Consider the following 18,837-nt stretch of genomic DNA (forward strand, 5'->3'; position numbering starts at 1 on the left):
ACATTAAAGATTTCCTTTATGTCCACTAGAACTATCTAGGAAAAAAGTGGAAAGAGACCACTTAATCCCCACATCCTAAAATGCTACATTAAACCCCACTCTGCAAAACTGGCACGCTAAGTTTTCTGTTTCAATTGTCAGTGTAACTGTAGAAATTTCACTATTTTGCAAGGTCTGGTGTACAGTGGATGTTCAATAAGTGTTGTTGGTTTAAAGAATGTCTGGGAACACAACATAACAAACTCACAAGTATGTACTGAAACCTTACTCGTATAGTTTGGTATTACAACCTTGCGCATAGTACTCAGTTTGGCTTGTCCTCTCTCAGATTTGTTTAGGTTCCAGCGTGTGTTATGCTTTATTTATACCACTTTCAAACCACTGTTGTCACTAAGTTATACACCTTGCAAAACCAGGTTCAACATGCCTCCCTCATAGTACCTTATGCCATGGCATAAAAGCATGGCACGTATTTGAGAGCATGAGAGATACTTACCATGCATTTTGTTGCTTCTCTGAAATACAGCATCATCTTTGTCTACTGAATCTGGGTCAGTGCAGAAATGTCTGATATTTTCATCAAGGTACCAGCTTTGATTCTCATCCACGAGAGTAAACATTATAATGAACTCTCTATCCACATCAGTCCTTGTCCCTGAATATCTGTTCAGCATACCTATTGGGCACATTCAAGAGACTAGATTAAAAAGTTCAAGGTGAACTAAATCAAAGCGAACTTTCCTTTCTGCCAATGATGTTGAGTAGGCCTGAAATTTGTCAAGAACACAAATATATATAGACAACCCATAACTCATAATATAAAGCAGCAAAGGGCTTTGATGGAAATGACAGAACTATCAAAAAGCAAAGTCATAAAACAGAAATTTTCACAAGTGCAGACCTGGAAAACCTGGCCATTCCTCAAGGGAGTAGATTATATTGACAGCCCAGACACACTAAATCAGTTAAAAGTGAGTAAAAAGAAACTAATTAGGTAAAATAATGAAGCAAAAGCAATCCCTAATAATTTTACTAAAATTTTCACTTTCCTACATATAGTGTTAAGGAATGCTATTTTATAAAACATAAATCATGTATGTTTCAGAATGCTGGTATGATTCTTAAACAAAATGTGAATTATTAACTCCCCGCTATGGTGTCAGATTGATACCACATTACAAGAACTTTCCTAATCCTAAAGAAAGTTTAGAGGACACATATTCTCTATGGAGTATGGAACAAAGGAAGGAAACACACTACACACTAGTTACCTGAGAATAGACTCCTGAGGACTGGGAGTTGCCTTACCTTCCTTACACACCAGCAGGGGTCCAATTAGCCCAGAGCAGATATCCTTAGGGGCATCAATGTGTGAATGGTACACCCAGGTCAGACAGTTGGCATCTGCAGGAGCAGGTGCATATTCCTCTCTCACTGGCCAGACATAGGTATAGTTTTTGCCAGGAGGAACCATGTCATCATCCTTGTTCCTGCCAGATGTTCCATCTGGGTATAAGGCTCCTTCCAAGAAAAAAAAAATATAATTAAAACACTGAGATCTCATGCTACAGTGGAGAAATCCAAAGTTTCAGAGTCAAACATTAATGAATGTAAGTGTATTTTGCTGTGGGACTCAAGGCAAAGTTACTTGAAATGTCCTGTTTCCCATAATTAAAACTGGAATGTGGATATCTACCCCACAGGGACATGAGAACTGAATGAGGCAATGTATATAGAGTGATTCACACAGAAACAAGGTCTTTTTTCCCCATTCAGTAACAGAATCAGGTTCTTAAGTTCTCATAATAAAGGCTCTTTCTGATGAGCTGACTACACAAATCAAGAGAATTTCAATTCACCTTACTTGACATTATCTCAAGAAGGGAGAAAGAAACTGCAGAAGAATAACAAGCACTTCTTGGGGACTCATTAAACTTTCAACACAAATGTGGATCTCATCAGAGATAGACAGGAAAGTTAAGGCATTCTTCCTGCTTCCAGGGGATTTTAACGTTCTATGGAGGTGGACCATGATATGCATTATGAATAAATACATGGGAGGACAGAAAAATAAAGCAGGGTGGTTTGTGGAATGTAATTTTGGGTCAAGATATAAGGGATATCCAAGAGGAGATGTGTACTGTGCAAGGTGGAAAGTCTACTGCAGAGTGGGTAGGGAAAGTGGGCGGAGCACTCCCACAGTCTCTTTTATAACCTAAGAGTCTTATGCAAGGTTTTTCAATTAAGAAAAATTACTGCTAGAAATATCGTGAAAACCACCTAAATAGAAGGCAGGTGACCAATCTGTGCACCTTATAATTATAAGAAGCTTCAAAATGGAAGTAGGATTTGAGGGTTCTCAAAGAATGGGGAAGAGTTACACTTAATAAAAAGAAGGCAAAAGGGACTAGAGGGAGGTGATCATGGATGCACTCCAGGTCCATTCGCCATTCATTCTCTCTCACATTTGCCACTCATTCATTCATTCGACAGCATGAACTGAATATAGGACCCATGCTAATGAATGAGGTAGACATTAGGAATACAAAATCAAATAAGACAGTAAGTGCCAGGGTAGCTGAGGTAAGCCTAAGAGAAGATATGACCAAAAATCTAAAATTACCTTTTTAACAAATTCTACTCTGAAAACATAATTTGATGATTGGAGAAGGATTTCAGAAGAAAACAATAGTTAAGTTACTACCGTCTGCCAAGTATAGTGGTCATTTTGTATATATTACCACATTTACACTTTAAAGCAACTGAATATGGTAGGTATTAATATTCAATTCACAGAATAACAGGCTAGCATGCGGCTGAGCCAGATTAGAATGTATTTATGCTTGACTTATCTTCAAAATTATTGAGAATAGAGTGTATGGACCATTTGTATACTCGTTGCCCTAACATACTTCTTCTAGATATTAACTTTTAATAACTTTTATTCAAAAAAGAATATAAATAATTTCCCACATTAAGCTCACATGCTACATAATACCTAAAGTAAGAAATACAGTATAAAGTCAGAGAAAACATAAATGTAAGAGATAGGAATCATTTCAATGATTAAATCCCTTCTATATTAACTGTAGCTCTGAATTTCTGGTAATATTTAGGTTATATTGTTAGATATAAGGTTAATATTTACTAAGTTAATATAATTGGGTTAATAGTTTCTTAGTCCATAAAAATAAACTTACCAATTCCTTGAGAGGAACTTTTTGCTAATGCTAAGTTCTAAGAGTATTTTCAAGAATATTATTATATACACATTATTTAATACTATGATTTATATATTCGATGCTTTTGAGAATAATTTCTAAAAATGCAAAAGCATTCTTCTAAAAATATTTTGACATTGTCTCTGAATACAAGGTGAGAATATTTTTACTCAAAATTAAACTAATAATGATTTTGCTGCTTTCTAACTTGATAAATGATGTTACTTGATAGAGGAAAACAAAGGAGAAATCCAGAAGGCTACCTTCTATCTGTTAAATTCAAACAACATTTTTAAAAAAATCCTTATGCTATCTGAACTCTAGCAGCATTTGATATTTTAAGTTCCCTCTGTCCCTAAATAATTCCTGTGACATCTCCCTGTCCTCTGGGCCACTCTTCTGCAGTTTGGTTTTCTAGTTCTTTCTCCACCATCTGCTGTCCATTATAAGAAATCCTCAAGGTAACAATGTTGACTCCTTCCTTCCATGCCCAGTGCCTCCTTCCTGCTTGACGGCACAGTCACGACAGTGTCACCAATCCGTCTCACACCCATGGCTCCCACTTTTATCTTCACCCTCCTCTCTGAGCTTTGCTGATACCTGTCTTTTTGCATTTACACTTGGAAATACCAAATGATTTGAAATGCCACCTTTTCCAGGAGCATTACCTATCTCTCCTCTACCAAGCCTGGTCCACAACCACTGTCTCCTCTCTAGCTGAAAGGCACCACCAGTATTCAATGCCACAGTCAGAAATAAAGACAAAATTCTTATCTTCCTCCTCTTCTTCCTTCCCAATTTCCACACCACCAAAAGCCCTGTTCTTGCTTTTCCTCAAATTCATCCATTTCTGTCCATCACCACATAGACCACGTCTTGCTTCTTCTCAAATTCTTCCATTTTTGTCCATTACCACCATCTTAGCCCTCATCCAAACCGCAATCATCTCTCACATGAGCTTTCTCAGTAAACTCCCAGCTAGCTTCTCTGCTTCTCTTGCCTCTCTGATCCATTTTCCACCAAAAGTTACCCTTTCAAATCTCAAATCCAATTTTATTTTTCCCTATTAAAATCATCCCATGGCTTCTCATCAGTGTAGAGATGAAAGTCAAAAGTATTTAATGTGGATTTCAACATGCAACAGCAGCTGACTCAAGCAATCTTGAACTCCCTGGACTAGATCAGTTTTCTAAATTTCATTCCCACAGAGAGAAGGGCATCAGTCAATAGTCACACTCACAGCCACTGAAATTAGACTGCCTAGAATCAAATCCTATCTCATTGCTTATTAGCAAGGTTACCTGACAATTTCCTTCTTTTCTACGAGTCTTAGCTTCTTATGTATAAGATGATGATAATTACAATATCTACCTCATAGATTTGTGAAGACTTATATGATATAGTATCTATAAAGCACTGTCACAGTGCCTGGAACATAGTAACAATTCAATAAACATTGCCTATTACTTACTGATAGCATCGCCTTAAGTTTTTAATTATATATGAAATTTTTAACTACATACACACACATATATATAGGCACAACCTATATATCGTGTATGTAACTACTTGATCAATTTACATCTCCTGTGTTAGTAAGTTCCATGAAAGCAAGTACCAAGTGTCTTCATGCTCATAATTGTACCCATAGAATCTACCTCGGTGCCTGGTACAGGGGGTACTCAATATACATCTGTTGAATAAAATAATAAATGAGTCATTATCTTATACTATCCTTATTCATAGCCCAGTGAATAAATGTATGACTTGGAAGCTTCTGAATAGATAGATAGATAGATAGATAGATAGATAGATAGATAGATAGATGATAGATAGACAGATGATAGATAGACAGATGATAGATAGATAGATAGAGATAGAGGCTGAGGATTGGGAATTAAGGGACTTGACTTGAAGCTTCAATTGATAGAACTCATTTTACTACTTTGATTATATAATAGAAATCAATACAAATAGCAGTTGTTCTAGAGATTTTTTACTGAGTTGGCTTTGGAAATCATTGATAGTTATTATTGAAATGAGCCCCATACAAATTCTTAGTACTGTTTTTCAAGATGAAGAATATCATTTGAGAATATTAAGAAAAAGTGATTTGGGGTATATAGCTTATTAAGTTGTTATGAAAGCTATTCCAAGAAAGAAGTTTGATGAAGGTTTTAAATAATAGTAACTTTAGAAATCTAAGACAATAAGGCACTATTCAGTTGGTTGTATATGTTCTAGGATATGTGAGCTTTTAAGAATTGTAATATACTAGGCTGTGGATGTCGTCAATGGTAATGTGCTTGCCTAGTACACCCAGGCCCTGAATTTGATCCCTGGCACCCCCCCACACACACACACAAATAGTAAGTAAAAATTTCTGCCCATCAGATTTGAGAATTTTGAGCATTTAATGGTTTGGGAAGAAATAAGCTGACTCACAAACAAATGACAGAGGAGTAAGATATGCAAAATTTTTAAGGACAACTTGTCAATTCCTATTCAAAAAAGGTATATGAAACAACCAGAAATGTTACTCTAAAGAATTTGTGTGATACCACTTTTAAATTCTTGCATTTTAGTCAGAAGCTACCATTTTTATGGATGTTAGCAGTTTATTGACCTGATATTTGTGAATGGTCTGTTTGGGAAGGTAAAATTATGTAATGCAGTGCTCAAAACAGGAGCACTGTTAATAAAAAATTCCTTTTTTCTTTTTTTTAACTGAATTATGTTCCTCGAATTAATTGCAATGTACCTTAAGCCGCTGAATTTCCAAAGTGTACCATTTTTTACTATGCTTTAAATAAATAGAAAAATAATTCTGCTACTGATCTTCAATTTTGCCATTCATGCTTCTATATTCCACTCGAGATTTCACTTTGCAAGTGTGAGAGTGTCTAGGTTTTGAATGGCACATGCCACTTCTGGAAAATGTATATGGAAGCTAACTATTGCTTTGTACAAATGATGACCTCCTTGTTTTAAGAAGAAATGCATCTAGGAGCAGTTGTTTGGCAATGTAGGAAGCAAGCACTAGCTTGCTTTTTATTGGCATTTGTAAAATGGTTAATGTAAGCAAAGCTGAACTGTAAATCTTCATTCAGGGATATGTATTAAGATTATGGAAGGTGTATAAACTATTGGTGGGGAGAAAGTGGGTTTCGTTAGGTTAATCTTCTATGACTCTATGATCCACTCTTTCCTTGAAGGATTTTGAAAAGTGGAAATATCAGTTTGTGGCATTTCCCCTGTTGTTTTTAAAAGAACAAGTCCCAAGCCCTACAAATGGCTTGTACTGGACTTTTATGATTGAGTTAAAGATTGTTAAACATCAAGAAAGAAATTTATCTGAGAAACACACTTGAAAATGCTTTCCAAAATATATAATGTGGAAGTAACCTAAATAATAATTATATATCTGTACAGAAAGTACAGAACAGCATTATCGCTTAATCCCCTCTATGTAAATGAACAAAGAAATACATGTTCATAGACATAAACACTCACATATGGTAATGTTTGTATAGGAAAACTTCTAAGAAAGATTGATTACATGAGAAATTATTCAAATTAAATAAGAAACTTTTATGTATGGAATTGTTTGCCTTTGGTGTAAGAGATGAAAGAAAGTGGCCTTTTCTTTTTTATATCTCTCTGAACTCTTAATAATTTCTGATCATATTTATATACTACTTTTTTTTTAATTTTTTACCTTGAACTAATTTAAACGAGGAAATCAGATTGCATGTCATTTCCCCCTTCTTTATACTTTTCTAAAATTTAAAAACCAATCAAATTTATTTTAAGATAGTCCAGCCAGGTGTTGGTGTCTCATGCCTGTAATCCTAGCTACTCAGGAGGCAGAGATCAGGAGGATTACGGTTTGAAGCCATCCCAGGCAAATAGTTCCATGAGACCCTATCTCAAAAATACCTAACACAAAAAGGACTAATGGAGTGGTTCAAGGTGAAGGCCCTGAGTTTAAGCCCCAGTACCACCAAAAAAAAAAATGGTCCTGATACTTAAACATATTTCTTGTAGAATTCAAGAAAATGCTAGTTAATGATAATTAAATAAAAAGAATATACAGAAATCTCACAGTGACCATTCAGTAGCTGCTCAGTTAATGTCAGTCCCTTTCACTCATCCACTTCTGCATTCTATTCTCTTCTCTTCAGTGTAGCCAACTGGTAGAGCACTGACCCTAACATGCACAAGGCCCTGGGTTCAATCCCCAGTGTAGCAACAATTAAAAAAAAAAACTGTGAAACTGAATACTATAGATTTTTTAACAACTCACTTCACTACTCTGGAAATTGAATAAAGTGCCCAACATTTGTGTTTGAGAAACCACTGAACATGGCTAAGAGCAGGATTCTATGGCATTCCTGCCTGGAGTTGTTCCCGTCCCACCTTTCCCCTACCCTCAGCTTGAGGGGCAAGGTGGTTTGGCCAAAATGGTCTGGAACAAGGTCTAGCCATTTTGTTGCCATGGTTAAAGGAGGAACATTTGCTTTGGAGTGGTGGACATTGCCTGCACACTGCAATGTTATTGTAGAAGTGATGATCTTCAGGGTAAGGGAGCAGGAAGGAGCAATAGTTTGGTTCTGTTAGCCTGAAGTCATAGCAATGGTTGGAGCAAGAGTATTCCTGGCTGAGGCTGTGTGCATCCAGAGGAGAGAGAAAGGGTCCAGCAGAAAGTAAAAGTGAAGGAAGGCAGATGAAAACAGCTAAATTTTGCATGCATTCTCTCCCTACCCACAGATCCACTGGCAGAAAACAGAAGACTTACTGGCTCAAAATTCTTAAGCACAGTCTCTATACATCATCATTTGCTCACCACTGAGCTAAGCAGACATAAGAATATCCCACTCAGAAATTAGTCTTAAGAATAAAAAGAAAAATTGAAAAAGAAAAGGAAAAGAAACATTAGTGGCCGTGCATCATAGGAAAAACAGATTCTAGCCTGAGTTACTACTTGAAGAAAAAAGCAAACAAACAAGGGAGGGAAATGATCACAATCCCAATATACTAATATAGTTTAAAAATATCCAGTTTTCTGTAACAATAAAAAGTCTGAGACATACAAAGAAATGGAAAGCACAATCCATACTCAGGATGAAAATCTATCAGTAAAAACTACCTCTAAGTGCTTCCAGATGGAGAATGTGGCAGTTAAAGAATTCAAAGTAGCTATTAAGGGGAATTCCAAGAAGGCGGCTAGAGGTAGGAAGCAGAAAGCGAGCCTCCTATAGTGAAATCTTGGAGAGACGCTGGAGACACACTTTGCAGGCATAATCACCGAGAAAAGGCATAACTTTGACTCCTCCACATCTCCAGCCGGCGCAGAGAATCTCCACTTCACGTTAAACGGAGAACCGAGGAGGGCCCCCGGGGCCGCCAGTGGCCGGCGCCCATACGACTTGGGAAGACGCAGACCAGGTGAGCTTCGTGGTACCACGGTAGCCCCACAGACAAGCCTGGGCCAGAGCAGCATAGCCCCCTGGACAGACTGACCTCCACCCGGGAAAAAAAGAGAAACTGAGTACTAAGCAATAAGAACAGTTAAGACACACTGGAAAGAGGGTGGGGCACCCTGAGAGCTGAAGATTGGGGGAAGGGAATCCTTCCCTGGACTGAAAATAAACGAGCCGGGCAGGCCGGAGAGCCTCTGGCGGGAGCGGGGCGCGCCCAGCAACCAGGAGTGGGGAAGCTTGTGAGAGGAGGGAAGACCCACTTCCCACGTGAACTGTAAATAAACACGCAGGCCTGACAACGCGGGGCAGTGTCACCTTTCCCAGTGCTTGGAAAGGGGAAAGCCTGTAGCAGAGGCCCCCCCGCACAGGAGAACTCTGAGCAAACAAAGCCTGTGGGATTAGGTGAGTGCTAGCTCACATCTGCATAAATAACGCCGCCAGATACAGGCTGAGAGCAGCAGGCAGGCAAGCCACAGTTGCAGATACCACTCTCAGAACTGCCTCCAGACGCTTTTTTTTCTTTTTCTCCCTACCTTTGATGAGAGAACAACCGAATTACACCTGCAAGCCGAAAAACTTACTGAAACTGTATTGCATTTGAACTGGGGACACTTGGTGGGGCTTTTTTTTTTTTTTATCTTCTGTGTGTGTGTGAGTGTAGTTTTGTTCTACTTTATGCATCCCCTTTGATGAGACAACTACAGAACAACATCTGAGGCACCAACTCCAGGACTGGAGATTGAGACGGACATCCAAATAATTAAGACTGAAATTGCATTGCATATAAACTTGGAAGTTTTTTGGTTTTTTGTTTTTTTTTTTAATTTTCTATTTTCCATTTTATATTAATTCATTTTTATAAATAGATATTACTTTCATATACTTATTTTTTATTTTGTTTATCTTTGATTTTCAATCCTCTCTCTGTCTCTCTATTGTCTGTTCAGCTTACTGTCGATTAGTACACTAACACTCCCTGTTTATACCTTTGAAACTCTCTTGTCTGATACCTTGTTCTGCTTTCTCCCTCTTGTCTGTATATTTGTTTTCAACTTTTCTTTAACTTCTTGCTTTCCATCTCAGCTCACTCTTCCATTCTCAATATTACCATTGTTATTATTACAAGCTAGAAAATACTTAATTACACACAGTACAGGGACAGTAACAACACCAAGGACAATGACAGGAAGACAGAAAAAACAAGGAAACGAGTTTCCCCACAGTGAAAAATTAGTACAGGAACCAGAGGGGAATGAAGAGAACAGAAACTCAGATCCAGACGCCAACAAAACGGAAGGTCAATCCAGCAGAATAGAACAAACAGAAGACAGAATCTCAGAACTTGAAGATGAAATGGTAATTAAAGGAAAAACTGAAGAACTATTAATTAAACAACTCAAGACCTGTGAAAAGAAAATGCAAGAACTCACTGACTCCATCAAAAGACCAAACTTGAGAATCATGGGCATCGAAGAAGGAGAAGAGGTGCAAGCGAAGGGAATGCGTAATATATTCAACAAAATAATAACGGAAAATTTCCCAAATCTAGAGAAAGATATTCCCATACAGATGCAAGAGGCCTCCAGGACACCAAACAGACCAGATCAAAATAGAACTACTCCACGACATATCATCATTAAAACAACAAGTTCAGAAACTAAGGAAAGAATATTGAAGGCTGTAAGAGAGAAAAAACAAGTAACATACAAAGGTAAACCCATCAAAATCACAGCAGACTTCTCAACAGAAACATTAAAAGCAAGAGAGCGTGGGGTGAGATCTTCCGGGCACTGAATGAAAATAACTTCAACCCCAGGATACTCTACCCAGCAAAGCTATCATTCAAAATAGATGGAGCAATAAAAGTCTTCCATGATAAGCAGAAACTAAAACAATATGTGACCACAAAGCCACCATTACAAAAGATTCTGCAAGGGAACCTGCACACAGAAAGTGACACATAACTTAACAATGAAAAGGCAGGCAGCACCAAACCACAGGATAAGAAAAAGCAAGACAGTAGAGAGTAACATCAAGTTAGGTACACACAATCAAACCTTCAAACAACTAAGATAACTAAATGGCAGGAATCACCACATACCTATCAGTACTAACATTTAATGTTAATGGACTTAATTCACCCATCAAAAGACACCGTTTGACAAAATGGATTAAAAAAGAAGATCCAACAATTTGTTGCTTACAGGAGACTCATCTCACCGACAGAAATAAGCATATGCTTAGGATGAAAGGCTGGAAGAAGATTTACCAAGCCAATGGCCCCCGAAAACAGGCAGGAGTAGCAATACTTATCTCTGACAAAGTAGACTTCAAACCTACATTGATCAAACGAGATAAAGAAGGACATTCCATACTAATAAAAGGGGAAATAGACCAAAAGGAAATAATAATCATCAATCAGTACGCACCCAATGTCAACACACCCAATTTCATCAAACATACCCTGAAAGACCTAAAAGCATATATAAACGCCAACACAGTGGTTGTGGGAGACTTTAACACTCCATTATCATCAATAGATAGGTCATCCAAACAAAAAATCAATAAAGAAATCCAAGATCTAAAATATGCAATAGATCAAGTGGACCTAGTAGATGTCTACAGAACATTTCATCCAACCTCTACACAATATATATTCTTCTCAGCAGCCCATGGAACCTTCTCCAAAATAGATCATATCCTAGGGCACAAAGCAAGCCTCAGCAAATATAAGAAAATAGAAATAATACCGTGCATACTATCTGACCACAATGCAGTAAAAGTAGAACTCAACAACAAAAGTAAAGACAAAAAACATGCAAACAGCTGGAAACTAAATAACTCATTACTTAATGAAGAATGGATCATCGATGCAATAAAAGAGGAAATTAAAAAGTTCCTAGAAGTCAATGAAAATGAAAACACAACCTACCGGAACCTATGGGACACAGCTAAGGCAGTCTTGAGAGGAAAGTTTATAGCCATGAGTGCATATATTAAAAAGATTGAAAGATCCCAAATCAATGACCTAATGATACATCTCAAACTCCTAGAAAAACAAGAACAAGCAAATCCCAAAACAAATAGGAGAGAAATAATAAAAATAAGAGCTGAAATCAACGAAATAGAAACCAAAAAAAACCATACAAAGAATTAATGAAACAAAAAGTTGGTTCTTTGAAAAAATAAACAAGATCGATAGACCCCTGGTAAACCTGACTAAAATGAGGAGAGAAAAAACCCAAATTAGTAGAATTAGGAATGCAAAAGGGGAGATAACAACAAACACCATGGAAGTCCAGGAAATCATCAGAGACTACTTTGAGAACCTTTATTCAAATAAATTTGAAAATCTAAAAGAAATGGACAGATTTCTAGATACATATGATCATCCAAAACTGAACCAAGAGGAAATTAATCACCTGAATAGACCTATAACACAAAATGAAATTGAAGCAGCAATCAAGAGTCTCCCCAAAAAGAAAAGTCCAGGACCTGATGGATTCTCTGCTGAATTCTATCAGACCTTTAAAGAAGAACTGATACCAACTCCTTAAACTGTTCCATGAAATAGAAAGGGAAGGAAAACTGCCAAACACATTTTATGAAGCCAGTATTACACTTATCCCAAAAACAGGCAAAGACACCTCCAAAAAGGAGAACTATAGGCCAATCTCCTTAATGAACATTGATGCAAAAATCCTCAACAAAATAATGGCAAATCGAATTCAGCAACACATCAAAAAGATTATTCACCACGACTAGGTAGGCTTCATCCCAGGGATGCAGGGGTGGCTCAACATACGAAAATCAATAAACGTAATAAACCACATTAACAGAAGCAAAGACAAAAACCACTTGATCATCTCAATAGATGCAGAAAAAGCCTTTGATAAGATCCAACATCATTTCATGATAAAAGCTCTAAGAAAACTAGGAATAGAAGGAAAGTTCCTCAACATTATAAAAGCTATATATGACAAACCTACAGCCAGCATTATACTTAATGGAGAAAAATTAAAACCATTCCCTCTAAAATCAGGAACCAGACAAGGATGCCCACTATCTCCACTCCTATTCAACATAGTACTGGAATTCCTAGCCAGAGCAATTAGGCAAGAAGAAGGAATAAAAGGAATACAAATAGGTAAAGAAACTGTCAAAATATCCCTATTTGCAGATGACATGATCCTATACCTTAAAGACCCAAAAAACTCTACTCAGAAGCTTCTAGACATCATCAATAGCTATAGCAAGGTAGCAGGATATAAAATCAACATAGAAAAATCATTAGCATTTCTATACACTAACAATGAGCAAACTGAAAAAGAATGTATGAAAACAATTCCATTTACAATAGCCTCAAACAAAATCAAATACCTAGGTGTAAACCTAACAAAAGATGTGAAAGACCTCTACAAGGAAAACTATACACTTCTGAAGAAAGAGATTGAGGAAGACTACAGAAAGTGGAGAGATCTCCCATGCTCAGTGATTGGTAGAATCAACATAGTAAAAATGTCGATACTCCCCAAAGTAATTTACATGTTTAATGCAATTCCCATCAAAATTCCAATGACATTCATTAAAGAGATTGAAAAATCTACTGTTAAATTTATATGGAAACACAAGAGGCCACGAATAGCCAAGGCAATACTCAGTCAAAAGAACAATGCAGGAGGTATCACAATACCTGACTTCAAACTATATTACAAAGCAATAACAATAAAAACAGCATGGTACTGGCACAAAAACAGACATGAAGACCAGTGCAACAGAATAGAGGATCCAGATATGAAGCCACACAACTATGAGCAACTTATCTTTGACAAAGGAGCTAAAAATATACGATGGAGAAATAGCAGCCTCTTCAACAAAAATTGCTGGGAAAACTGGTTAGCAGTCTGCAAAAAACTGAAACTAGATCCATGTATATCACCCTATACCAAGATTAACTCAAAATGGAACAAGGATCTTAATATCAGACCCCAAACTCTTAAGTTGATACAGGAAAGAGTAGGAAATACTCTGGAGTTAGTAGGTATAGGTAAGAACTTTCTCAATGAAACCCCAGCAGCACAGCAACTAAGAGATAGCATAGATAAATGGGACCTCATAAAACTAAAAAGCTTCTGTTCATCAAAAGAAATGGTCTCTAAACTGAAGAGAACACCCACAGAGTGGGAGAAAATATTTGCCAACTATACATCAGACAAAGGACTGATAACCAGAATATATAGGGAACTCAAAAAACTAAATTCTCCCAAAACTAATGAACCAATAAAGAAATGGGCATGTGAACTAAACAGAACTTTCTCAAAAGAAGAAATTCAAATGGCCAGAAAACACATGAAAAAATGCTCACCATCTCTAGCAATAAAGGAAATGCAAATTAAAACCACACTAAGATTCCACCTCACCCCTGTTAGAATAGCCATCATCAGCAACACCACCACCAACAGGTGTTGGCGAGGATGTGGGGATAAAGGAACCCTCTTACACTGTTGGTGGGAATGTAGACTAGTACAACCACTCTGGAAAAAAATTTGGAGGCTACTTAAAAAGCTGGACATCGATCTACCATTTGATCCAGCAATACCACTTTTGGGGATATACCCAAAAGACTGTTACTCCAGAGGCACCTGCACACCCATGTTTATTGCGGCACTGTTCACAATAGCCAAGTTATGGAAACAGCCAAGATGCCCCAGCACTGACGAATGGATTAAGAAAATGTGGTATCTATACACAATGGAATTTTATGCAGCCATGAAGAAGAACGAAATGTTATCATTCGCTGGTAAATGGATGGAATTGGAGAACATCATTCTGAGTGAGGTTAGCCTGGCCCAAAAGACCAAAAATCGTATGTTCTCCCTCATATGTGGACATTAGATCAAGGGCAAACACAACAAGGGGATTGGACTATGAGCACATGATAAAAGCGAGAGCACACAAGGGAGGGGTGAGGATAGGTAAGACACCTAAAAAACTAGCTAGCATTTGTTGCCCTTAATGCAGAGAAACTAAAGCAGATACCTTAAAGCAACTGAGGCCAATAGGAAAAGGGGACCAGGAACTAGAGAAAAGGTTAGATCAAAAAGAATTAACCTAGAAGGTAACACCCACGCACAGGAATCAATGTGAGTCAACTCCCTGTATAGCTATCCTTATCTCAACCAGCAAAACCCCTTGTTCCTTGCTATTATTGCTTATACTCTCTCTACAACAAAATTAGAGATAAGGGCAAAATAGTTTCTGCTGGGTATTGAGGTGGGGAGCGGGAGGGGGTGGAGTGGGTGGTAAGGGAGGGGGTGGGGGCAGGGGGTAGAAATGAATCAAGCCTTGTATGCACATATGAATAATAAAAGAAAAATGAAAAAAAAATAAAATAAAATACTTAAAAAAAAAAAGTAGCTATTAATATACACTTCAAATACCTAAAAGGAACTATATATACAAAATTAAAAGAAAATAGTAAAAAATCATTAAAAATAGATAATCCAATAAGAAAACAAATTATTTCAAAATTTGGAGGGGGGAAGCCAAGATGGCAGCTAGAGGGAGGCAGCAGAAAGTGTGCCTCCTACAGTGAAATCTTGGAGAAACGCTGGAGACACACCTTGCAGGCAAGGCCACTGAGAAGAGGCAAAACTTTGACCCCTCCATACCTCCAGCCTGTGCAGAGAAACTCCACTTCACATTAAACAGAGAAACCAGGAGGGCCCCTGGGCTGCAAGACGCCAGCGCCCAGACAGCTTGGGAAGATGCGGACCACAAGGTGAGCTAAGCGGTATGAGGTACTTCCACAGACAACCCGTGGCCAGATCAGCATAGCCCCCTGGACAGACCAACCCCCCACCCAGGGAAACAAGAGAAACTGGGTAATAAGCAATAAGAACAATAAAGACACATGGAAAAGAGGGTGGGGCACCCTGAGCTCTGAAGAGGGGGAGGGGAATCCCTCCCAGAACTGTAAATAAACAAGCCAGGCCTGGCCAGAGAGGGTGGGAGCAGTGGTGCATGCCCAGCAACCAGGAGCAGGAAAGCTTGTGAGAATGGCGGAGGGAGGAAAACTCCACAGGAGAGGGAGGAAGACCAACCTCCCACATGAGCTGTAAACAAACACACCGGCTGGCAGGAACAGCAGCACATGCCCAGCAAGCAGGAACAGGAAAGCTTGTAAAAGCAGCGGTGGGAGGAAAACTCCACAGGAGAGGGGGGAAGACCCACTTCCCACGTGAACTGTAAATAAACACACAGGCCTGAGAAAGCGGGTGCAGTGTCACCTCTCCCAGTGTGCTTGGAAAGGGGAAAGCTTGCAGCAGTGGCATTGTGCACAGAACTCTGAGTAAACAAAACCTGCTGGGCCAGGTGAGTGCTAAGCTCACACCAGAGATCTGCATAAATAATGCCTCCAGCAACAGCAGGCTGACAGCAGTGGGCAGGCAAGCCACAGCCACAGATAGCCATTCACAGACCAATCTCCAGACTCTATTTTTTTCTCTCTCCCTACCTTTAATGAGAAAACAACCGAACTACACCTGCATGCTGAAAAACTTACTGAAACTGTATTGCATTTGAACTTGGGACACTTGGTGAGTTTTTTTGTTGTGCAGTTTTGTTCTACTTTATGTTTCCCCTTTGATAAGACAACTACAGAACAAAATCTGAGGCACCATCTCCAGGATTGGAGGCTGAGGGACGAACACCAAAATTATTAAGACTGAAACTTCATTGCATTAGAACTTGGAGGGGTTTTTTTGATTTTCTATTTTTTATTTTGTTTTATTTTTATATATTATATATTTTTTCTTTCATTTACTTATTTTTTATTTTTATTCTTATCTTTACTCTTTTTATTTTTTATTTTCAATCCCTCTCTATCTCTCTAGTGCCTTTTCAGCTTATGGTTGATTAGTACACTGTCTCTCCCTGTTTATATCTTTGAAACTTTTTTTGTTTGTTTCTTCATTTTTTTTTCTACTTGATTATTTGTTTTTCCCTTTCCATTAACTTCTTTGCTTTCCATCCCCTCTCACCGATCCATTCTAAATATCACTAGTGCTATTATTACAAGCCAGAAAATACTTAATTGCACACAGTACTGGGACAATAACAACACCAAGGGCAATGACGGGAAGACAGAAAAAACAGGGAAGCCAGTTTCCTCACAGCAAAAAATTAGTACAGGAGCCAGAGGGAAATGAAGAAAACAGATACTCAGATCCAGACTCCAACAAAATGAAGATAAACTATGCTAAAGAACCCAATGAAGCCCACAAGAATAATTTAAAAGAAGACATACTACAGGTACTCAATGGGAATTTTATAGAGATGATACTGGATATGGTCAACCAAAATGTACAGGAGACACTCAAGAAATTCCAATACAACAAAAATAGAAAATTTGAAAAAGCAAAAGAAGAAAGAAAGAAAACCATAGAAGCACTGTATAAACACCAAAGTGAAATGAAGAACACAATGAATAAAGAGATAAATGAACTCAGGACAAAAATAGACAACATTAAAGAGGAAATGACCCAGGAAATGGAAAACCTCAGAAAAAAGAACAAAACAGACTTGCAAAACAAAATGGAAGGCCAATCCAGCAGAATAGAACAAACAGAAGACAGCATCTCAAAACTTGAAGATGAAATGGTAATTAAAAGAAAAACCGAAGAACTAATAAAAGGGGAAATATACCAAAGGAAATAATAATTATCAACCTATATGCACCCAAGGTCATCAAACATACCCTGAAAGACCTAAAAGCATATATTAACTCCAACACAGTAGTTGTGGGAGACTTTAACACCCCATTATCATTAATGATAGGTCATCCAAATGAAAAATCAATAGAGAAATCTAATATCTAAAATATACAATAGATCAAATGGGCCTACTTGATGTCTACAGAACATTTCATCCAACTTTTACACAATATACATTCTTCTCAGCAGCCCATGGAACCTTCTCCAAAATAGATCATATCCTAGGGCACAAAGCAAGCCTCAGCAAATATAAGAAAATAGAAATTATACCATGCACACTATCTGATCACAATGCAGTAAAACTAGAATTCAACAACAAAAGTAAAGACAAAAAACATGCAAACAGCTGGAAACTGAATAACTCATTACTTGTTGAACAATGGGTAATTGATGAAATAACAGAGGAAATTAAAAAGGTCCTGGAAGTCAATGAAAATGAAAATACAACCTACTGGAACCTATGGGACACAGCAAAGGCAATTCCTAGAGGAAAGTTTATAGCCATGAGTGCATATATTAAAAACCTTAAAGATCCTAAATCAATGACCTCATGATACATCTCAAACTCCTAGAAAAACAAGAACAAGCAAATCCCAAAACAAATAGAAGGAGAGAAATAATAAAAATAAGAGCTGAAATCAATGAAATAGAAACCAAAAAAACCATACAAAGAATTAATGAAACAAAAAGTTGGTTCTTTGAAAAAATAAACAAGATTGACAGACCCCTGGCAAACCTGACTAAAATTAGGAGAGAAAAAACCCAAATTAGTAGAATCAGGAATGCAAAAGGGGAGATAACAAGCACCATGGAAGTCTAGGAAATCATCAGAGACTACTTTGAGAACCTATATTCAAATAAATTTGAAAATCTGAAAGAAATGGACAGATTTCTAGATACATATGATCATCCAAAACTGAACCAAGAGGAAATTAATCACCTGAATAGATCTATAACACAAAATGAAATTGAAGCTGCAATTAAGAGTCTCCCCAAAAAGAAAAGTCCAAGACTTGATGGATTCTCTGCTGAATTCTATCAGACCTTTAAAGAAGAACTGATACAAACTTCCTTAAACTGTTCCACAAAATAAAAAGGGAAGGAAAACTGCCAAACACATTTTATGAAGCCAATATTACACTTATCTCAAAACCAGGAAAAGACACCTCCAAAAAGGAGAACTATAGGCCAATCTCCTTAATGAACATTGGTGCAAAAATCCTCAACAAAATAATGGCAAACCAAATTCAACAACACATCAAAAACATTATTCAACATGACCAAGTAGGCTTCATCCCAGGGATGCAGGGGTGGTTCAACATATGAAAATCAATAAATGTAATAAACCACATTAACAGA

General features: G+C 37.6%; 1 protein-coding gene across 7 annotated transcripts in view; it reads right to left on the minus strand.

Moving 5' to 3' along the window:
* Hephl1 (hephaestin like 1) overlaps window positions 1–18,837 on the minus strand; it is a 98,871-nt gene that overhangs the window by 53,228 nt on the left and 26,806 nt on the right. For 6 of the 7 annotated variants that reach the window (XM_074080745.1, XM_074080739.1, XM_074080735.1 and 3 more), the window contains 2 exons: window positions 1,309–1,521; window positions 497–676 (listed from right to left, as the gene is read on the minus strand). In XM_074080745.1, the coding sequence (XP_073936846.1) occupies window positions 497–676; window positions 1,309–1,521 (393 nt within the window). Of the gene's footprint in view, window positions 1–496; window positions 698–1,308; window positions 1,522–18,837 lie in introns of those variants that run through there. The other variant, XM_074080764.1, reaches the window with a different exon arrangement.

The sequence above is a fragment of the Castor canadensis genome, chromosome 1 (genome assembly GCF_047511655.1).
Source record: "Castor canadensis chromosome 1, mCasCan1.hap1v2, whole genome shotgun sequence".
NCBI lineage: Eukaryota > Metazoa > Chordata > Mammalia > Rodentia > Castoridae > Castor > Castor canadensis.